Source organism: Nematostella vectensis, chromosome 3 (genome assembly GCF_932526225.1).
Source record: "Nematostella vectensis chromosome 3, jaNemVect1.1, whole genome shotgun sequence".
Taxonomy (NCBI): domain Eukaryota; kingdom Metazoa; phylum Cnidaria; class Anthozoa; order Actiniaria; family Edwardsiidae; genus Nematostella; species Nematostella vectensis.
In genome coordinates, this window is record NC_064036.1 from 9,951,343 (window position 1) to 9,973,763 (window position 22,421).

The 22,421-nt window shown below is 44.2% G+C and overlaps 1 protein-coding gene across 3 annotated transcripts in view; it reads left to right on the forward strand.

Moving 5' to 3' along the window:
- Positions 1-22,323, forward strand: part of LOC5513271 (intermembrane lipid transfer protein VPS13D) — a 53,964-nt gene extending 31,641 nt beyond the window's left edge. For 2 of the 3 annotated variants that reach the window (XM_048724805.1, XM_048724806.1), the window contains 31 exons: positions 475-662; positions 1,349-1,483; positions 2,110-2,260; positions 2,560-2,764; positions 4,123-4,348; positions 5,000-5,188; positions 5,594-5,760; positions 5,848-5,901; positions 6,112-6,189; positions 9,096-9,215; positions 9,970-10,114; positions 11,104-11,201; positions 11,345-11,422; positions 11,955-12,078; positions 12,715-12,784; positions 13,120-13,279; positions 13,619-13,970; positions 14,233-14,305; positions 14,629-14,795; positions 15,021-15,221; positions 15,518-15,577; positions 16,500-16,655; positions 17,061-17,209; positions 17,669-17,850; positions 18,061-18,134; positions 18,772-18,939; positions 19,155-19,361; positions 19,594-19,850; positions 20,502-20,668; positions 20,990-21,108; positions 21,708-22,323. In XM_048724805.1, coding sequence (XP_048580762.1) covers positions 475-662; positions 1,349-1,483; positions 2,110-2,260; positions 2,560-2,764; positions 4,123-4,348; positions 5,000-5,188; positions 5,594-5,760; positions 5,848-5,901; positions 6,112-6,189; positions 9,096-9,215; positions 9,970-10,114; positions 11,104-11,201; positions 11,345-11,422; positions 11,955-12,078; positions 12,715-12,784; positions 13,120-13,279; positions 13,619-13,970; positions 14,233-14,305; positions 14,629-14,795; positions 15,021-15,221; positions 15,518-15,577; positions 16,500-16,655; positions 17,061-17,209; positions 17,669-17,850; positions 18,061-18,134; positions 18,772-18,939; positions 19,155-19,361; positions 19,594-19,850; positions 20,502-20,668; positions 20,990-21,108; positions 21,708-21,797 — 4,610 coding nt within the window. In that variant the 3' untranslated portion in view covers positions 21,798-22,323. The remainder of the gene's footprint in view (positions 1-474; positions 663-1,348; positions 1,484-2,109; positions 2,261-2,559; positions 2,765-4,122; positions 4,349-4,999; positions 5,189-5,593; positions 5,761-5,847; positions 5,902-6,111; positions 6,190-9,095; positions 9,216-9,969; positions 10,115-11,103; positions 11,202-11,344; positions 11,423-11,954; positions 12,079-12,714; positions 12,785-13,119; positions 13,280-13,618; positions 13,971-14,232; positions 14,306-14,628; positions 14,796-15,020; positions 15,222-15,517; positions 15,578-16,499; positions 16,656-17,060; positions 17,210-17,668; positions 17,851-18,060; positions 18,135-18,771; positions 18,940-19,154; positions 19,362-19,593; positions 19,851-20,501; positions 20,669-20,989; positions 21,109-21,707) is intronic. The other variant, XM_048724807.1, reaches the window with a different exon arrangement.
- Positions 22,324-22,421: the final 98 nt, after the last annotated feature.

Genomic DNA, 22,421 nt, shown 5'->3' on the forward strand with positions numbered 1-22,421 from the left:
CCGCTTTGACATATTTGACTTATCATCGTTATTGTACCATAGACTGTCTGTTGATGTTATGAACCATCACCACCGCTTTGACATATTTGACTTATCATCGCTACTGTACCATAGGCTGTCTGTTGATGTTATGAACCATCACCACCGCTTTGACATATTTGACTTATCATCGTTATTGTACCATAGGCTGTCTGTTGATGTTATGAACCATCACCACCGCTTTGACATATTTGACTTATCATCGCTACTGTACCATAGGCTGTCTGTTGATGTTATGAACCATCACCACCGCTTTGACATATTTGACTTATCATCGTTATTGTACCATAGGCTGTCTGTTGATGTTATGAACCATCACCACCGCTTTGTCATATTTGACTTATCATCGTTATTGTACCATAGGCTGTCTGTTGATGTAATGAACCATCACCACCGCTTTGACATATTTGACTTATCATCGTTATTGTACCATAGGCTGTCTGTTGATGTTCCGTACCATTACCACCACTCCCTCCCGTGTCATCATCACGAACACAGGCCTAAAGCTGGCCCCTCATGACGCGCATGGACCTGGCTATGACAAGATGTCCGAGTGGCGCGAGGTGGCCGCCGGCGAAGAGATTCCATTTGAGTTCAGCTCAAGGGAGAAGATGAGGCACAAGGTGAGTTTATCAGGACTGGTGCCTCAGTTTGGGACACCAAAGCAATTACAACGCGGATAAAACAAACAACGTTCGTAGAGACAAAAGTTGCTGCCCGAGCGTTCTATTAGTTAATCAGACATTGTGGAAGCTCAGTTAGAAATGTTAGTCAACAAAAGAGTTAGCATAAATTAAAAGTACAACTTACCATTTTAAAGCTATTCCAGCGCAAATACCTTTCCCATCCCTAGGGGGAGGGGTACTCCCATGATTTTGGTACGGGATTTGTTCGACCTTATATATTTGACATCCTAAAATTCATCAATTTAAACGACATAGTTTCTTAGCTCACAACTTACACGCTCAACTACTACACTCAAAGCCTCTACAGTTACGGGAGACAGTTTTGTAGAGTTCAAGAGCGGCAAATAATACCCCGGCGTATGTGAAGTTAAGACAATGGGGGTGTGCGGGGTCGCAAATTAACGCGACTTACCCCGTCTGGTAGAACTGTAGAAATGCCCCGAATCTAGGTCGAGAGAAACATATGAAAGACAGTGTTCTACCTCTGGAACTTCTCCTGACCGTAGAAATATAGTGCGGGGGTGTCAAGCATGTTAATTCCACTGCGATGGTCCTTCACGAGATATTCACCATAACCAATAACAATACTATGTCTACTCATTTTCTGCTGTTTCCCTCGACAGGACACCCATGATTTCATCGTGCACCAAATAGTTGTTCAGGTGGAAGGCTGGGCACCTGTGACCCCAGTATCTGTCGACCGTGTTGGGAAGTTCTTCCGGCAGGCTCAACCACAGGCCACGGATGGGAACCCTGTGGTACGTTAATTTTATATCCGTGATGGACTATGGAAAGAACTAGTAAAATGGACTAATGTAAAATTCTCAGTCCTTGTAACGCTTATTGCTAAGATATTTATTAACCAGTTGTTCTGTATGTCGTAGGCATCATATAATAATCCCGCACGCATTGTGTTTGTTTATATATTTCTCAGGCATCAGATATTCATCCCGCACGCATTGTGTTTGTTTGTGTATTTCACAGGCATCATATAATAATCCCGCACGCATTGTGTTTGTTTATGTATTTCTCAGGCATCATATAATAATCCCGCACGCATTGTGTTTGTTTATGTATTTCTCAGGCATCAGATATTCATCCCGCGCGGATTGTGTTCTTTTGTGTATTTCTCAGGCATCAGATATTCATCCCGCGCGCATTGTGTTCGTTTATGTATTTCTCAGGCATCAGATATTCATCCCGCGCGGATTGTGTTCTTTTGTGTATTTCTCAGGCATCAGATATTCATCCCGCGCGCATTGTGTTCGTTTGTGTATTTCTCAGGCATCAGATATTCATCCCGCGCGGATTGTGTTCGTTTGTGTATTTCTCAGGCATCATATATTCATCCCGCGCGGATTGTGTTCGTTTGTGTATTTCTCAGGCATCAGATATTCATCCCGCACGCATTGTGTTTGACGTGACGTTGGAAGGCGGGGCTCGCAAGGTGGTCTCCGTCCAGTCCTCTCTTTCCGTCCTCAACAAGACCGATATTCCAGTGGAAGTCAAGCTTCAGGGACCCACATCATACCAGGGTAGAAAGTTTCATATTTGAGTAAATTTTTTTACTCGATATTTTGGTTGCTTTGCCCAGATATTTGCCTTGCAATGAAGCCAACTGGATCTGGTCCTGAAAAGTGAAGCTCCACTTCCGCTAAGTCCGCAACCGGAATTAGCGGAATTTTGAATATAACGCTACTGCTACGCTTTTGTCAATGGAGTAGATATATGTCTTCTTTCTTGAAAAACTTGCAAAAAAAGGTTAAATAGTTTCCAGTTACCGTCGTTCCGAAACGTGTTTCCTGTTAACCTTGTTTCCCCTGTTGATCTACAGGTCACGTGACCCTCCCTCCTATCCAACCGCACAAGCACATGTGCATCCCGCTGCGTGCGGTCACGTGGCAGCTGTACGCGCGCCCCCAGGGCGTGAGCGTGGGATTCTGCTCAGAGCCCATGGAGTGGAAGAGCGTGACCAGAACTCACCACACGGTGGGGTACGCACGTGAGTGCCACGCCCCCGGCAGCACAAAGAAATTCAGGTATGAGAACAGACCAGATGTACCAGTGCCTTGAGCACGTGAATGCCACGCCCCCGGTAGCACAAAGAAGTTCAGGTATGAGAATAGACCAGATGTACAGAGCCTTTAGTACAAAGAAATTCAGGTATGAGAACAGACCAGATATACCAGTGCCTTTAGCACAAATAAATTCAGGTATGAGAACAGACCAGATGTACCAGTGCCGTGAGCACGTGAATGCCACGCCCCCGGTAGCAGAAAGAAATGCAGGTATGAGAACAGACCAGATGTACCAGTGCCTTGAGCACGTGAATGTTACGCCCCCGGTAGCACAAAGAAGTTCAGGTATGAGAACAGACAAGATGTACAAAGCCTTTAGCACAAAGAAATTCAGGTATGAGAACAGACCAGATACACCAGTGCCTTTAGCACAAAGAAATTCAGGTATGAGAACAGACCAGATGTACAGAGCCTTTCGCACAAAGAAATCTAGGTACGAGAACAGACCAGATGTACAGAGCCTTTAGCACGTGAATGCCACACCCCCGGTAGCAGAAAGAAATTCAGGTATGAGAACAGAGCAGATGTATCAGAGCCTTTAGCACAAAGAAATTCAGGTATTAGAACAGACCAGATGTACAGAGCCTTTAGCACGTGAATGCCACGCCCCCGGCAGCACAAAGAAATTCAAATTAAGTAGTGTGTCTATGTGATTGACGTGAATGTCACGCCCTAGGAGGCACATAGGGACCAGGTCAAGCATTCTGTTTCTTGCGTGTCCAACTCGAAGAACAAAATTTAAGATTAGTGAATGAGAAAATGTGATGGAGAAAATGTGCCAAAATGTTTTGATTTAAAAGCTGATTCTTAATAAATGCAACATGTTTTATGCCTCAGGGCTTTCATTAACTTTATAGTAGGCGGTGGAGATTGATAAGTAGGAGTGGAAGTAATTTTATCTTTTTTAGTTCAAATAAAACTTAAGCCGACTTTAAAAAAAAAGTAGCCGGCGCTCGGTGGAAAATAGCTGGCGCTTCCGCCGGCCGCCGGGGCCATGTGTGGTATAACCTTAGATAGTCCACTTGTTATATTCCATGCACTGATCTGTTTGTTTGTCAGGTTTTGCACGTGTGATTTGATGCTACATATGACACGCTACATAGACTGATCGGTCTATTTGTCAGGTTTTGTACGTGTGATTTGACGCTACATATGACACGCTACATAGACTGATCGGTCTATTTGTCAGGTTTTGCACGTGTGATTTAACGCTACATATGACACGCTACATAGACTGATCGGTCTATTCGTCAGATTTTGCACATATGATATGACGCTACATATGACACGCTACATAGACTGATCGGTCCATTTTTCAGGTTCTGTGCCGTCGTTCGGCGGGAAGGCTTTCCCGAAGATGACGTCATGAGTGAACTGGTCTATCAGCCCAGCACCTTCAAGTTAGTGTCCCATCCGGCGCACACCATCTCGATAGTGGCCCCTGTGGTTCTAATCAACCTGTTGCCGTGTGACCTGAGCTATCAAGTCAAGAGCGTCGGTGTCAAGGGGGACATCAAGGCTGGCCGCTCCACCCCTATTTACTCGGTGAGTCAAGGTTATTAGAAGGACTGCGGTGAGTTAAGGTTATTAGAGGGACTGCGGTGATTCAAGGTTATTAGAGGGACTGCGGTGAGTCAGATTATTAGAGGGACTGCGGTGAGTCAAGGTTATTAGAGGGACTGCGTCACAAGTTGATAGAGAATTAATGATACACGAGCCTTCCATCACAATTAAATGGTCTGTGTCACGAGTTTCCCGTGGGTTTCCCGTTTCCCGCGGTTTACTAAACAACCCGCTATTGATAGAGAGACTGAATACTACATGAGCCTTCCATCACAATTAAATGGTCTGCGTAACGAGTTTCCCGTGGGCCGCGGTTTACTAAACATCCTGCGATTGATAGAGAGACTGAATGATACACGAGCCTTCCATCACAATTAAAGGGTCTGCGTAACGAGTTTCCCGTGGGCCGCGGTTTACTAAACATCCTGCTATTGATAGAAAGACTGAATGATACACGAGCCTTCTATCACAAGAAAAAAGCCTGAGGAATCTAATATATTGTGTTTGCATTATTTGTGAGGAGGTCTAAGCAATTTCCCTGCCAATATCTTTATTTGGGGTCCATAATTCTTACACACCTTTTCGTTTCGATCGTGTAAGACTCACACCGTTCACGTGTTTGCTATCTTTCAGGCGGATCCAGACAAGCCATTTGACCTCGGCTTTAGCATTGAGAACTTCACGTATTGTGAGAATCTGCGCGTCACCAAGCGTGGCAATCTCGCGGAACACCCGATCACACACGTGGAACTACGGGACACTAACCGACGATCACTAGTTCTTAACGTGTTGGTCATCGTACGACCAGGAGGGGCGCTAAGGGTAAGCAGATATTTCCTGGGAATCTTAGAGAACAATTAATCATGGCTAGTCCACATCGGAACACTTGATCACACCTGGGTTGAGATACCAGTCGAATATATCAACAAGGCAACTATTCATCTCTAGTTACCGAAGAGCCCTTCTCATCCATGTTTTGTCACTTCTCTAAATCTAGATTTATTACTCGAATAAAGTAAACTCGTTTGTAAGAGGTGGGGTTTCACGATTACTTATTTGGTTTTTCTTAATATTTCAGTTTGTCCTCTGCCATTTTGAGTAAATTGAAACCCTATTTATAGACACAACTAAGACCTATACCAGTCCTTATTAATAAGTTTTCCTTAGAGCGGGGTTCCTTTTACATTCAAACACACTGTCTACAGCCGTTCATCTCTCGGCTTTCAGATATCTATCTTCGCGCCATACTGGATGGTGAATAACACAGGGATCCCGCTCATCTTCAGACAGGAGGGCTCGTCCCACGAGATGGCGGGTCAGTTTGAAGAGCACGAGATGGCGCGAAGTCTCACGCCGCTTCTCTTCAGCTTCATCGACAGGGACACGCCCGGCAGGTCTGTACCTACGCAGTTCACTGTTTTTCCACAGTCGTCATGACATAACGTCCCTTTTGTTTAAATATGTTTTGTGGTGATTTCTAGGTGTCAGATGCGTATTGGCAATTCATACCACGCAGGGACTGGGAAGCCCATATGGTAAGTATGTCTACTCGGCACAAAACACGCGTGGTAGGACATCCCCACGCGTGTATCACCCGTGCCATAGTGTGTCCCATTTGATCCAACCACACAGTGACGGACGCGTGCTTAGGCGTGTTTTATCTCAATGCTTTAAGTACAATTCGTTGTTAATCGTTTTTCTTTAACGCGATTATGTGCGGATTCTTATTTGCTCCTCTCTTTCAGGTGCTCTCCATTTTCGTTGGACACTCCCAGGGAGTTCAACCGTGTTCACGCTCGACAGGCCGACGGGAGGCCAGATAAGTAAGTAGTTTGGCCTCTTCTGGTGTATATAGTACATGAATTTCACTGCTTTCGATGAGAATGTTGAATGTTTGAGTATTTTATCAGAGAGTCTGTGTGTTCTGTTGCGAAATGCTGTATATCATAACAGATTACGTATGTGAGATGCTGTATATCATTACAGAGTGCGTATGTGAGATGCTGTATTTCATTACAGAGTGCGTATGTGAGATGCTGTATATCATTACAAAGTGCGTATGTGAGATGCTGTATATCATTACAAAGTGCGTATGTGAGATGATGTATATCATTACAAAGTGCGTATGTTAGATGCTGTATATCATTACAGAGTGCGTATGTGAGATGCTGTATATCATTACAGAGTGCATATGTGAGATGCTGTATATCATTACAGAGTGCGTATGTGAGATACTGTATATCATTACAGAGTGCGTATGTGAGATGCTGTATATCATTACAGTGTGCGTATGTTAGATGATGTATATCATTACAGAGTGCGTATGTGAGATGCTGTATATCATTACAGTGTGCGTATGTGAGATGCTGTATATCATTACAGAGTGTGTATGTGAGATGCTGTATATCATTACAGAGTGCGTATGTGAGATGCTGTATATCATTACAGAGTGCGTATGTGAGATGATGTATATCATTACAGTGTGCGTATGTGAGATGATGTATATCATTACAGTGTGCGTATGTGAGATGCTGTATATCATTACAGAGTGTGTATGTGAGATGCTGTATATCATTACAGAGTGCGTATGTGAGATGATGTATATCATTACAGAGTGCGTATGTGAGATGCTGTATATCATTACAGTGTGCGTATGTGAGATGCTGTATATCATTACAGAGTGCGTATGTGAGATGCTGTATATCATTACAGAGTGCGTATGTGAGATGCTGTATTTCATTACAGTGTGCGTATGTGAGATGCTGTATATCATTACAGAGTGCGTATGTGAGATGCTGTATATCATTACCGAGTGCGTATGTGAGATGCTGTATATCATTACAGAGTGCGTATGTGAGATGCTGTATATCATTACAGAGTGCGTATGTGAGATGCTGTATATCATTACAGTGTGCGTATGTGAGATGCTGTATATCATTACAAAGTTCGTATGTGAGATGCTGTATATCATTACAAAGTGCGTATGTGAGATGATGTATATCATTACAGAGTGCGTATGTGAGATGCTGTATATCATTACAGAGTGCGTAGTGAGATGATGTATATCATTACAGAGTGGGTGAGATGATGTATATCATTACAGAGTGCGTATGTGAGATGCTGTATATCATTACAGAGCGCGTATGTGAGATGCTGTATATCATTACAGAGCGTGTATGTGAGATGCTCTATATCATTACAGAGTGCGTATGTGAGATGCTGTATATCATTACAGAGTGCGTATGTGAGATGCTGTATATCATTACAGAGTGCGTATGTGAGATGCTGTATTTCATTACAGAGTGTGTATGTGAGATGCTGTATATCATTACAGAGTGCGTATGTGAGATGCTGTATTTCATTACAGAGTGCGTATGTGAGATGCTGTATATCATTACAGAGTGCGTATGTGAGATGCTGTATATCATTACAGAGTGCGTATGTGAGATGCTGTATATCATTACAGAGTGCGTATGTGAGATGCTGTATTTCATTACAGAGTGTGTATGTGAGATGCTGTATATCATTACAGAGTGCGTATGTGAGATGCTGTATATCATTACAGTGTGCGTATGTGAGATGCTGTATATCATTACAGAGTGCGTATGTGAGATGCTGTATATCATTACAGAGTGCGTATGTTAGATGCTGTATATCATTACAGTGTGCGTATGTTAGATGATGTATTTCATTACAGAGTGTGTATGTGAGATGCTGTATATCATTACAGAGTGCGTATGTGAGATGCTGTATATCATTACAGAGTGTGTATGTGAGATGCTGTATATCATTACAGAGTGCGTATGTGAGATGCTGTATATCATTACAGAGTGCGTATGTGAGATGCTGTATTTCATTACAGAGTGCGTATGTGAGATGATGTATTTCATTACAGAGTGCGTATGTGAGATGCTGTATATCATTACAGAGTGCGTATGTGAGATGCTGTATTTCATTACAGAGTGTGTATGTGAGATGCTGTATATCATTACAGAGTGCGTATGTGAGATGCTGTATATCATTACAGTGTGCGTATGTTAGATGATGTATATCATTACAGAGTGCGTATGTGAGATGCTGTATATCATTACAAAGTGCGTATGTGAGATGCTGTATATCATTACAGAGTGCGTATGTGAGATGCTGTATATCATTACAGAGTGGGTGAGATGATGTATATCATTACAGAGTGCGTATGTGAGATGCTGTATATCATTACAGAGTGCGTGAGATGCTGTATATCATTACAGTGTGCGTATGTGAGATGCTGTATATCATTACAGAGTGCGTGAGATGCTGTATATCATTACAGTGTGCGTATGTGAGATGATGTATATCATTACAGTGTGCGTATGTGAGATGATGTATATCATTACAGTGTGCGTATGTGAGATGCTGTATATCATTACAGAGTGCGTGAGATGCTGTATATCATTACAGTGTGCGTATGTGAGATGCTGTATATCATTACAGAGTGCGTGAGATGCTGTATATCATTACAGTGTGCGTATGTGAGATGATGTATATCATTACAGTGTGCGTATGTAAGATGATGTATATCATTACAGTGTGCGTATGTGAGATGATGTATATCATTACAGTGTGCGTATGTGAGATGCTGTATATCATTACAGTGTGCGTATGTGAGATGATGTATATCATTACAGAGTGCGTATGTGAGATGCTGTATATCATTACAGAGTGCTTGAGATGCTGTATATCATTACAGAGCGCGCCGTGGGTCTCTGGAAGGCAGTAGGAGGGTCGTATTTGATGCGCAAGCTAGCTGTGGTTTTCACGCGCAGTTTGGCAGAGGTCGCGCAGTGCAATTGAACCCAGCGAGGAAATGGTATGCGCATTCGTGCCCTGCGGTGCTTTGTTTCCGCTAGTCAGATCATATCATAACTCATCGTGTGGCTCATTTACATTGTGTGACTCATTATGACCTGTGTAACTTTGAGATATTTGACTCATTACGACTCATATACTTATGTGTTGGGTGATTCATTGTGTGCTGCGTGTCTTACTGTGGTAAATGACTCATATTTTTCGGTATCGGTGGTATCGGTATTAGCGTGCGGTATGGTCGCGGCCGTATGGCCCATATGTTCTGTGCTACTATATTTTTTGCGTGACCAACATGCGTTGCGTTTCTTACGTATTGCGCGACCTATTTGTGTACGACTTCTGTGTTTTGAGTATTGCGTGACGTATGCGTGTTGCGTGACTGGTTATCTTGCGTGGCCTGTATTTTTCAGGGTGTATGATATCGGTTAAGAAATGCGGTTTGGTCGCGGCTGTATGACCCATATGTATTGCGTGACTTATGTTTGCTGCGTGACTGATTTGTGTTGCGTGACCTGTATTTTTCAGGGTGTATGATATCGGTAAAGACGTGCGGTTTGGTCGCGGCCGTATGACCCATATGTGTTGCGTTACTTATGTATGCTGCGTGACCGATTTGTGTTGCGTGACCTGTATTTTTCAGGGTGTATGATATCGGTAAAGACGTGCGGTTTGGTCGCGGCCGTATGACCCATATGTGTTGCGTTGCTTATGTATGCTGCGTGACTGATTTGTGTTGCGTGACCTGTATTTTCCAGGGTGTATGATATCGGTATAGACGTGCGGTTTGGTCGCGGTCGGTTTTGTCTGACACGAATCGTCACCTTCGCGACGCGTTATCAACTTGAAAACAAGACACCTCACACTCTTGCGTTCAGTCAGAGGCACTTCGTCAGGGATCAGGTATGCGGACCTGTAACGTCTGGTAGACGAGGCAGTAAGTGAATTAAATCCAACGGGTTCGTCGAAGTGTTGTATTGCATGCTTTGTGTCGACGTCTTCTATTTCTTGCTTTGTGTTGTTTTGTATTGCATACTTTTTGTCGACGTCTTCTATTGCATACTTTGTGTCGACGTCTTCTATTGCATGCTTTGTGCTGTCCTGGATTGCTTGCTTTGTGCTGTCTCCTTTTTCTTTTCTTTGTGTTGTTTTGTATTGCATGCTTTGTGTCTACGTCTTCTATTGCTTGCTTTGTGTTGTTTTGTATTGCATACTTTGTGTCGACGTCTTCTATTGCATGCTTTGTGCTGTCCTGGATTTCTTGCTTTTCGCTGTCCCCTTTTTCTTTTCTTTGTGTTGTTTTGTATTGCTTGCTTTGTGCTGTCTTGTATTGCTTGCTTTGTGCTGTCTTGGATTGCTTGCTTTTCGCTGTCTCCTTTTTCTTTTCTTTGTGTTGTTTTGTATTGCTTGCTTTGTGCTGTCTTGTATTGCTTGCTTTGTGCTGTCTTGGATTGCTTGCTTTGTGCTGTCCTGGATTGCTTGCTTTGTGCTGTCTTGGATTGCTTGCTTTTCGCTGTCTCCTTTTTCTTTTCTTTGTGTTGTTTTGTATTGCTTGCTTTGTGCTGTCCTGGATTGCTTGCTTTGTGCTGTCTTGGATTGCTTGCTTTTTGCTGTCTCCTTTTTCTTTTCTTTGTGTTGTTTTGTATTGCTTGCTTTGTGCTGTCTTGTATTGCTTGCTTTGTGCTGTCTTGGATTGCTTGCTTTGTGCTGTCTTGGATTGCTTGCTTTGTGCTGTCTTGGATTGCTTGCTTTGTGCTGTCTTGGATTGCTTGCTTTTCGCTGTCCCGCTTTTTACCTGATACTGCTTGATTTTTGCTGTCTTGTTTTGCTTGCGCTGTCCTTTCTGGTGCATGCCAATGTCCTTTAACACTTGTGTGTTATGTGGTGACCAGGGCACCAGAAACCCAGATGGCACGCTGACTGCACTGCCCGGCGCGCTTGTTCTGTTCCACTGGGCGCGCACGGACCTGGATCAGCTCCTCTGCATCAGGTAACTTCCCGCATACAACTACAAAGGAAACCTTGCTAATAACGATGCAGTTGAAGCCCACAAAAATGTTTGTTCTAGTCGTACCACCTAGTTATTCTATTGGCTTGATATCCCTTTCATCTTGCGTTTTCTTGTGTTGTTAGGCTAAACGACGTATCGCACTGTCAGTGGTCCGGAGGGTTCAAAATCGACCGCGATGACTCGTTCCACATTAACATGAGGTATGCAAGGACAGTGATAAAGAGGTCGTGATCACAGGAATTCATTGAAACTCCTCCTGGCGTGTAAGAGTGTCCGTGTAATAATACACTTGACTGTTTTACGAGTGTCCGTTATGAGGTTTTGAGTTATACAAGTGCACTTGACTGTTTTACGAGTGTCCGTTTTGAGGTTTTGAGTTAGACAAGTGCACTTGACTGTTTTATTCGTGCCCGTTGTATAGAGTACGCTTGGCCGTTATTTTACCAAGTTTGAATCATATTGAACACTATTTTTTTTTTTTGGAATATGGGCATCAGTGTCTTGCTTGAAATTTTAGACATTAGAAACGTTTACTCTGTAGAAGTTTTACAATAAAACATGATCAACTATTATTGAATAATACAAAGGCTATCCAAATTGAATAAATGCAAGAAGATGACCATCACAAATACACTTTGTTCGAAAAATGGAAGATCTTGTCATGTGAATGAAGCTGGTGTAACCATGGAACTCACTATTCATTAATGTTTTCTACTTTTCTCTCACTTGCAGGAGTCTGAACGGATGCTCCCTGTTTGTACGTGTGGAGATCATGCTAAAGGGCGCGACTTTTCACGTGCTGTTCTCTGACGCCTCACAGCTCCCCCCTCCGTACAGGATAGATAACTTATCCGAGGTATGCAACACACAAAGGCACTACCGGCAAACGCCTCACAGCTCCCCCCCCCCCCCCCCCCCCCTCCGTACAGGATAGATAACTTTTCCGAGGTATGCAACACGCAAAGGCACTACCGGCAAACGCCTCACAGCTCCCCCCTCCGTACAGGATAGATAACTTATCCGAGGTATGCAACACGCAAAGGCACTACCGGCCGAGGTATGCAACACACAAATGCGCTACCGGCAAACGCCTCACAGCTCCCCCCTCCGTACAGGATAGATAACTTATCCGAGGTATGCAACACACAAAGGCACTACCGGCAAACGCCTCACAGCTCCCCCCTCCGTACAGGATAGAGAAGTTATCCGAGGTATGCAACACGCAAAGGCACTACCGGCAAACTTGTCAAAACACTCAGAAACTTGCACACAGCAAACGTGCACCAACGTTGCCAGGTGACTTTCATTCTGTGTCGGCTTAATTTCAACAATTGTTTAGGTCAGTTTCAGGCCCGATTCTCTTCTGAAAAGACAGAAGCGAAGAGCCAACAAATCCTATTTTAAAAATGGTCTAGCCGAGTACTGTTCTGTATAGTGTTATGTATGCATTTGGATACTGTTCTAAATGCTGCTATTTAATGATCTATTTAAGGTGCCGGTGAAGTTTTTCCAGTCAGGCACAGAGGATCGTCTTCGAACCATACTTCAAGCCAAACAGTCAGGTACCCCCAACCCCCAGTTGAAATTATGCAGCATAGAATAATGATTAATGTCAAATACTGTTAATGTTTTGATGTGTTCAGCCCAGATAAAACGGCATAAAAAATGCAGTTTTGGGTTTATGCACAGGCTGAACATTTACTCAAACCAGGCAGCTAGATCCTGTCTATGATCTGTATCCATATAATAAGTCATTCTGGTTAAAGTAAACGAGAGGATTTTTACCATGTCAAGATAGTACTTCCTTTCCCATGACCTATGACTAATAATGCACGCATGACCTATCACTAATAATGCACGCATGACCTATCACTAATAATGTATGCCTGTCACGCAGTGCCGTACTCTTGGGACGAGCCCACCCTCCCTCCGGAGCTATCTCTGGGGGTGGTAGACGGGAGCTCTTACGCGCGGTACTTCATGAATATCCTGGGCTCTGGGGAACGCCTGTACTACTACAACCCCATCTACATCGTGTTCACTCACACTTTCACCAGGTAAGACCTACACAGCCCAACCACACCCCGCCCTGTGTCTCTTTTAGCCGCCATTTTATCATCTTAGCAAAAAACAGCGGGAAATCTTCCACTTTCATCAGCGAATTTACAGTTGGAGTATTTTCCATTTATTTTGGTAAATAAAGCATACGATTTCTAATTTGGTAGCTGCTTTGAGATTTGTTCTCGTAATTTGTTTTGAAAGATTGGTTGAAAACAATAACAAAGTCGTGGTTGACTAAGGTTCTTTAACTCTATAAGGGGAGCTTGGATACGGAACGATAAAATATTTCACATCTTTTCAGTGCTTTAACCAATACCAAACCCTTACTCTTATAGCACCGACGGTCACGTGTGTGGCTCGTTCCATGCTCGCTCGGCTGCACCCGACCACGGGCCGCCCTTAGACCGCAGAGAACTGGTACTAGACGTCCCACAAGGCACCGCGGTCATCCTTCGCCGGAAGGAGCCCCTGAAGCGCTCGCAGCTATGGCGCATGACCGGAACTGGTTTGCTCCGCCACGAGGGCTCCTCTCCGCTGTCCGACCCGCGCAAACCTTCCACCAGCAGCTCGGGCCTTGTGCTTGATATTGACAGCTTGGCCCCGCCCACTTGCGGCAAGTACGTGCGTCTGGTGCTCAGTAAACCGAACACGCGGAGGAAGCACTCACAGACGTGGGCCTTCACCGAGGTAAAGAAACGTTGTTTTTTTTAAATAAAGGTTTCTTTTAAGCCCTTCGAAGCGTTTAGATTTCGTCCCTTTGCATACCTAACTAGTCTTAAGCTCCCCCTTTTAGTGAATGGCACTTTTCACGTCTCCCCCATCCAAGTAATGAACTGTCCCAGAGGAAGCGCTCATTTGAATTGTTTGCGCCTTACAGAGCCACTTTTCAAGCTTACGTTACATGTGGTTATGAGTGATGTTCCAAGGTATAGTTATCCTTGTTTTGCAGGACGGACGGATGACATGCGGGCTGCCCGGACTGTTTGTCCAGTCACGTGGGGGGATTAGCGGACTGCGTGACGGTGAGTGGAATAAGTACCCAACTCCCTCCCCCTCCCGCCTGTAAATATTTCTAACGGTGTCCTTGCTTCTGCTGTATGGTCCACTGGGTCCACTGAATTTTTATGTCGGAAAGACCCTTTCGTCTTGTAATATAGAATTGTGTGAAGAAATCTCGAAACAGTCATTTAAAAACAAAGCTTTATACTTCAATTACCAAAGTCAATCACAATAACGCCTCTAAATTATCCGATGAAAGTAGATGCTTTCCCACACTTGGTGTTTTGCTAGGAGTGCAAAATGGCGACTGTTAAATCTCATTGTTAATATTTATGTGTGGTACTAGGCGTGGACGCCGTGCTTGGTCCAGCTAACATCACCAAGGAGGAGCAGATCCCCCTTGAGCAGTGTATCTCCACGTGTAAGCTCCGCCCGGGATCAGGGTGTATGGCCGTCAAGGTGATTGCAGACGGGCCAACTAGAGTGCTTCGCATCACTGACAGTCTACTACATGTAAGTCAATGACAGCTCGGTACTAGTCTGGCATCACAGACAGTCTGATACATGTAAGTCATACACACCTCCGTACTATCCTCGTACCACAGACAGTCTGCTACATGTAAGTCAGTGACATCTCAATAGTAGTCTGGCATCACAGGTTTTGAATGACGACGTTTGAAGGCGATTGAGCTGTTTGAAATTGTTTGAAACTGCAGTGACCATATTTGTGTTCCTCAGGGCGAGGAGGAAGAAATGAGGGGTTGGTTACTCGTGGAGCAAAAAGGCGCCCTTGGCACAGCCACCGTCACCAGGAGCCTGGACACTGATCCCCAGGCATCCGAGCTCGTAATTCAGGTTCGCTTGGCCGGGGGGATTGGGGTGTCAGTCGTCAACTACGTCCCGGAAGAACTGGTTTACGGCGCCTTGGAGCAGATCGAGGTATTTCCAGAATATTGTGTAACGTGTAGGGAGCTATTAGGCAACTTACAATTAGAAGTCTCGTGATTTTTGAGTACCAAATTCCCGCCAAAATAGATACGGAAATGACTGCGATGGAAAGTTTTACTACCTCTAATGTTTCACTACCTCTAATGCTAGAGAGTGTGTGTACAATCAAACAGACATCAGAGTTTGAACTCTAGTTATCTGTTATCTCCGCTCGATTAAGGCCTATGGGTCACGTGTCAGTCCACCATTGACAATTGCCACATCAAATACCACTTTATTTCCTTCAGGTGGACTATGTCCGGACACCGAAAATCGAGACTCTAGAGGCGAACATCGGACGCATCCAGGTATGTCTCATAGCAGACATTTGTGACTTCATGGTATAAAAAATTGTTGCCATAGTGTGGCCATATTGTTTTTCACATATCTTTTTGTTTGTTGCCAGAGAGTTTTTCACGTGGCTGGGTTTGTTGCCAGAGAGTTTTTCACGTGGCTGGGTTTGTTGCAAGAGAGTTTTTCACGTGGCTGGGTTTGTTGCCATAGCGTTTTTCACGTGGCTGGGTTTGTTGCTAGAGAGTTTTACACGTGGCTGGGTTTGTTGCCATAGCGTTTTTCACGTGGTTGGGTTTGTTGCCAGAGAGTTTCTCACGTCGCTCGGTTTGGTGCCATAACGTTTTTCACGTGGCTGGGTTTGTTGCTATAGAGTTTTTCACGTGGCTGGGTTGGTTGCCTTGGCTTTTTTTACGTGGCTGGGTTTGTTGCCTTGGCGTTTTTCACGTGGCTGGGTTTGTTGCCATAGCGTTTTTCACGTGGCTGGGTTGGTTGCCTTGGCTTTTTTTACGTGGCTGGGTTTGTTGCCATAGCGTTTTTCACGTGGCTGGGTTTGTTGCCATAGAGTTTTTCACGTGGCTGGGTTTGTTACCGTGGCGATAATCACGTGATTGTGTGTTTGTTGCCATAGAGTTTATCACGTGTGATTATGTTTGCTGCCCCAGTGTTTATCACATGGCTGTGCGTTTGTTTGCATTTATTATCACGCTTGTTTGTTGCCATAGCGTTTATCACGTGGATATGTGTTTGCTGGCATGGAGTTTATCACGTGTGTTTGTTTGCCATAGCGTTTATCACGTGGATATGTATTTGCTGGCATCGAGTTTATCACGCTTGTTTGTTGCCATAGCGTTTATCACGTGGATATGTGTTTGCTGGCATGGAGTTTATCACGTGTGTTTGTTTGCCATAGTGTTAATGACGTGTGCTTGTTGCCAGGTGGATAACCAGCTGTTTAACAGCACCCTACCCGTACTGCTCTACCCGACGGCAGCAGAGAAGGGCAGTCGCGAGGAGCACGCCACTCAGCAACCCACGCTACATATTTCCGCCAGCAAGGAGCCCACCCGGATACAGAACGTCGAGATTTACAAGGTAGGCAGTTAAGATGTGCAATAGGTACAGGTACCAAGTATAAAATGTCTAGATTTACAAGGTAGGCTGTTCAGGGGATGGGTGTGAAATAGGCACACGTGTATACCAGGTATAAGAATCATTCTAGGCTGCATGTATTGTGTGACATGTGTCGCGTGACGTGTGTCGTGTTGTGTGACATGTGTCGCGTGACGTGTGTCATGTATTGTGCGACATGTGTAGCGTGGCGTGGTCAGATATTGTGTCATATGTTGTGTGACATGTGTCGCGTTGTTTTTTACATGTCGCATGACGTGTGTCATGTGTTGTGTGACATGTGTCATTTGTTGTGTGACATGTGTCGCGTTGTTTTCGCATGTCGCGTGACGTGTGTCAAATATTGTGTCATGCGTCATGTCATTTCAGGGCGTGGAGGTGACGTTGCGTCGCATGACCCTTCATGTTGAAGAGCGCCTGTTGCTCAAGCTGCTTCAGTTCTTCGGTTACGTGCAGAAGGATGATGACCTCGCCACCACTGACGAGGAGGACGACGAGTGTCTCTATGACAACCAGAGGTGAGTGACAGTCGCCATGGCCTAGTATGCATAACAATGTGTTAGCCGCGGCAAAACGAGGACATAATATTATTATCGCCAGCCAACCGAAAAACATGAGTCCGTACCTACAGTAAAAAGATGTTGGTTTTGTAGCGTTTTTTTGTGACACCTGGTCTTGCTTATTTCCTTAAAAATAACTATGGCGGTTTAGGGCGGTCCGTTGATATGCAAATACTATGTCACGACAAAAGCCTAGTAAGACTATGAGAATAGAAATTATCTGATACTATTTATTGGGTTCGCCTACAGGGCATGAAAAAAAAAAACAGCGCTTGTCCCTAACATTCCATAGAGTACAAATTATTTCCTTTGATATTTTTATTGGGTGTCTCTACGGAGCGGCAGAAACAAGCAGCGATACCTTGCTTTGTATATAGAGAAAAAAGTTACCATATAACATTCCCCTCGCGTTTACAGGGCGGCAGTGACGAGCTCTGGCCCCGCGTCGCGCAGGTATTACTTTGAGCGGTTGCAGATAAACCCGATGCAGCTCAAAGTGTCGGTGGCGTCGGCAGGCAGACTGAGCGAGGACCTGGCCAGCCTCAAGAGTAGCTTGGGACTCATCCTCTTTAACCTCGAGGATGCCACTTTGGACTTAGGTGAGCTATAATAACAGGAACGAGAACGAGACTTAGGTGCTGCCATTTATACCTGGTGCGGGACTTTCAATAGGCATGTGACCTCACAATAGAGCGAGGCTCCAAATTAACTACCCCTGTGGGTTTATTGCGAGTAAGCACTGTCACGCAGAGGGGCCCCACACCCCCTTCCGCCCCCGGTTGCTTATACTCTGTATTTTTTTGTTTTAGAGTCGTTTATTCGTGATCACCCGTTCGAGAGCCTTAACTCGCATCTTGACTCGATGAGTAAACACTACACCGAGGTGGGTAATTTACGGATTTACTTGTAGTGATGTCCAAGCATGATGTGATTGACGTGGGACTGAGGGGATACTTTGGTTTCAGCCGTTAGCCCTCCTCTGATGCTAAGAGCTGGTCGCATTCTGTCTTTGAAATACGCTTCTAACTATGTGTAGAGAAAGAGATTCCGTTTGTTTACGATTCTAGCAGTGTTTAGTAGACGAGCTATCGTTTGTTTACGATTCTAGCAGTGTTTAGTAGAAGAGCTACCGTTTGTTTACGATTCTAGCAGTGTTAAGTAGAAGAGCTACCGTTTGTTTACGATTCTAGCAGTGTTTAGTAGAAGAGCTACCGTTTGTTTACGATTCTAGCAGTGTTTAGTAGAAGAGCTACCGTTTGTTTACTATGCTAGCAGTGTTTAGTAGAAGAGCTACCATTTGTTTACGCTTCTTAAAGGCTTCCATTCGTTTGTACGTTATGAACGTCACTCACAGCGCGCATGATAAATGGTCTAGAATTTGTACAGAATTCAATGACTTTTTTATTTATTGCTATTGAATTTATGTTGTGGAAGAAGTTTTTTTTCTGGGTGCTTAGTCCCATCTTCCTTGTTGTGCGGATTGTCGACCCGCACTAACTAGAGCATGTTCCAATAAACAGGAGCTGCGCAGTCAAACCGCGGCCATAGTTGGCTCCATTGACTTTCTCGGGAACCCTATGGGTCTGTTGAACGACGTCTCGTCTGGCCTTGAGGGCCTGGTGAAGAGGGGGAATGTTGGTGGGCTGTTTCTGAACGTGGCGCATGGTGTGTCCGACTCGGCGGCTAAGGTTAGCAGTGCACACATCCTGTTACAATGAAAATTCTGCCTTAGGCATCTCTTTTAATCGCTCATACAATAAACGTAAGTTTTTATTGGACTAGCTTTGCCCCCTTCCCTACCTTCCCTCTCCCCTCTGATTTGGGGCTCTTACATTCAGACAACTTTACCGTTTCTTTATAAATTTTATTACGTCCTTATGTGCCTGTTGTGTCCTTGTTTCAGATCACGGGTTCCCTGTCTGATGGTCTGTGGAATGCATCAATGGATACGAAGTTCAAGGAATCCCGCGAGACCATGCGGGCAGAGCGTTACGGTAGCAGTCGTGACCATTTCATGGCCGGCATGAGGGGACTGGGGATGGGTCTGGTTGGCGGGCTAACCAGCATCGTCACGCAACCGATAGAAGGCGCGCATAACGCAGGACTCTCGGTACGTTTGATCTAAATAGCGCTACTTTGTCACGTGAAACTAGTGACTCAATTTCGTTAAAGTATTATATAAGCTTGGACCTCAAGCCACGTAGGGTACGCAGTTTTCATAACTAGAGCTTATTCACGCCACTTTCTAGTTATCAGTTATGTCACGCATACAATAAACTCCGTTATAACTATTTTGGTGGGATCGGTGCAGTGATTATTGCAATTTTTTTTCTCTTCCTCAGGGATTCATGACAGGTCTCGCTAAAGGCATCGTAGGAACCGTTGCCAAGCCAACAGCAGGAGTCCTAGACTTTGCTTCCGGCACTGCAGCGGCCGTCAGGGGTCAGGCAACACGAAGCTCGCGCTACTTCCCGCCCAAGTGTACTCGGCCCCGAAGGAACTGCTTCGGACCAAACGGGTCAATCCCGAGGTACTCCCGAACACACGCCGAGGGCCAGGAAATCATGCTCAAGCTGAACGAGAACAACTTCAATGAGAAGTGAGTAACATGCTGTATTTTAGGGTAATGAGAACAACTTAATGATTATCCTTGTCTGTGTGCGGATGTTATACAATTCGGCCCAAAAGACATACGGTTATCAAAATGTTTTTGACTTTGAAGTCGCGTCAAAAATTTTTGAGTGAGCTGGCTCACTTATAAGTCACTGATATTATATTTCTACTTCTCTTGGTACTGTTCTTATTGTTGATCTGCCAGTTGCTTTCCCATGTTTTCAAACGCTCGAGCAATCCTTTGCAATTAAAAAGTGGCAAACCAAAAAAAAACGCCAATCCCTAATGTCACAAATTTCCTACCGAAGCCCCCTACTCACTTATCTTTGATGTTTTTGTTTGTTTGTTATGCCGTTTGTTATTGTTTGTTTACTTGTTTGTCTGTCTGTTTGCTGCGTATGGTTGTTTGTTTACTTGTTTGTCTGTCTGTTTTGCTGCATATGGTTGTTTGTTTACTTGTTTGTCTGTCTGTTTTGCTGCGTATGGTTGTTTGTTTACTTGTTTGTCTGTCTATTTTGCTGCATATGGTTGTTTGTTTACTTGTTTGTCTGTTTTGCTGCGTATGGTTGGTTAGCCAAGTTCGTGTTGTCTGATATGTTTACGCGGGTGTTGATACTTGATCACTTGCTCTCACCAGGTTCGTATTGTCCGAGTCTGTTCGGCGTGATAAGGAGGAGAGGCTAAAGGCTATCATCACAACTGAGGGGGTGTATTTCGTGCGCGCTAAAGGCACGCCCTCGCCCGAGGCCATTGTACTGCTCGTCAAGTACTGCGACCTGTACGAGTGCCAGCCGCTATCTGGAGGTCAGTGAAAAATAGTTTGTAACATGGGTAACCTTTTCGCATGGACATCGCAAAAAATATGAAGTTTCTCCTCTTCCATCTACGTCTCATAAAGATTTTGACCTGGTAAAGATTTTGATTTATTAGTCCCGGTCTAAACCGCCCTAATGCAGCATTTAGAAACCCCCTTCCCCCTCTACCGCTCTGAAACGGGGTAACTATATCGAACCTGTGATGAACTGGTTTCAACCGCCATAATACAGCTAACACAAACCCGCTATTCACCTTTACCGCCCTCAAACGCCCTAGTGGTATTAACACGTGCGTCTGATTTGCTTTTAGACGGGCGGGACTATATCGAGCTTGTGATGAAGGCCGATAACAGCAGTGTGCCCACTCCGTCCAAGAATCCAAGCAAGCGGCCGCGTGTCCGGTGTGATTCGGGACACATAGCCAACAGGGTATGTACCGGACAGAAGCAGATTTGAACCAGCCCTTAGCAGTTTCAGATGTCACTGAACCGTATAAGATCTGATCTAAACTGTTGAGCAGAGAAAAAAAAATCTATTTTTTTCTACTTTGAATGTATTTTCGAAAAGTGATGTTAATGCCCTATTCTTTGGAATCTTTTCTGATTGGGGTAATTTCTGGTTAGCAATTTGTACCTTTTTGTACCTTTGAATCTTTACTGATTGGGGTAATTTCTGGTTAGCAATTTGTACCTTTTTGTACCTTTGAATATTTACTGATTGGGGTAATTTCTGGTTAGCAATTTGTACCTTTTTGTACCTTTGAATTTTTACTGATTGGGATAATTTCTGGTTAGCAATTTGTACCTCTTTGTACCTTTGAATCTTTTCTGATTGGGGTAATTTCTGGTTAGCAATTTGTACCTTTTTGTACCTTTGAATCTTTACTGATTGGGGTAATTTCTGGTTAGCAATTTGTACCTTTTTGTACCTTTGAATCTTTACTGATTGGGGTAATTTCTGGTTAGCAATTTGTACCTTGACCATCCATTTTTTTCTTATTCATGTATTTTTTATTTTTATTCCGTCAGGTCGCGCAGAAGATCAACTATTCCAAGAATCTCTACGATGAAGTGCAGCAGACTGTCATTCCTGACCCCAAAGAGCCTGTCTGGGGTTAGAATACCGATGACCTGCAGGGAATTCACGCCGAAACCTGCTCAGGTAAGAGATACCGCTGAACTACCTTGCAGACTCATCGCACCGGTGAACATTGAGAGCCTGTAGGGGAAGGAATTACCCTACAAAACCCTAATGGTGGGGAGGAACGTGCGCAGGTATAATACACCGCTGAACTACCTAGCAGACTCATCCCACAGATGAACACTGAACGCCTAGGGTGGAATGAGTACCTCCGCGACTTCGTCATGGCAGAGAACATTAAGCATGCGCGAGGAAAGAATACCGCTGAACTAATTCGAGGCCTCATCTCAAGTTTGAGGTGGAATAATAGTGGAATAAACCACCACTTAAGTATAACGTGGACACAGCGGTAGGACGCCTGCGCGTGGCGATAATACCGCTGAACTATAACGCGGTTACCAAAAAGTACTTAAGTACCGCAGAATTTTCTAGAATAGAAAAGAAAGGCCAAATAATGTCCATAATTAATATTCACATAGATATTAAAGACGTCGAAGCCCGTAATGATTGTCGTCTCTTCTCCTGTGCTATATTACTATGTGATGGAAAGTGATAAAACGTGAAGATTTAAAAAAAATGTAATTGCTATGGGAAATTTTTTT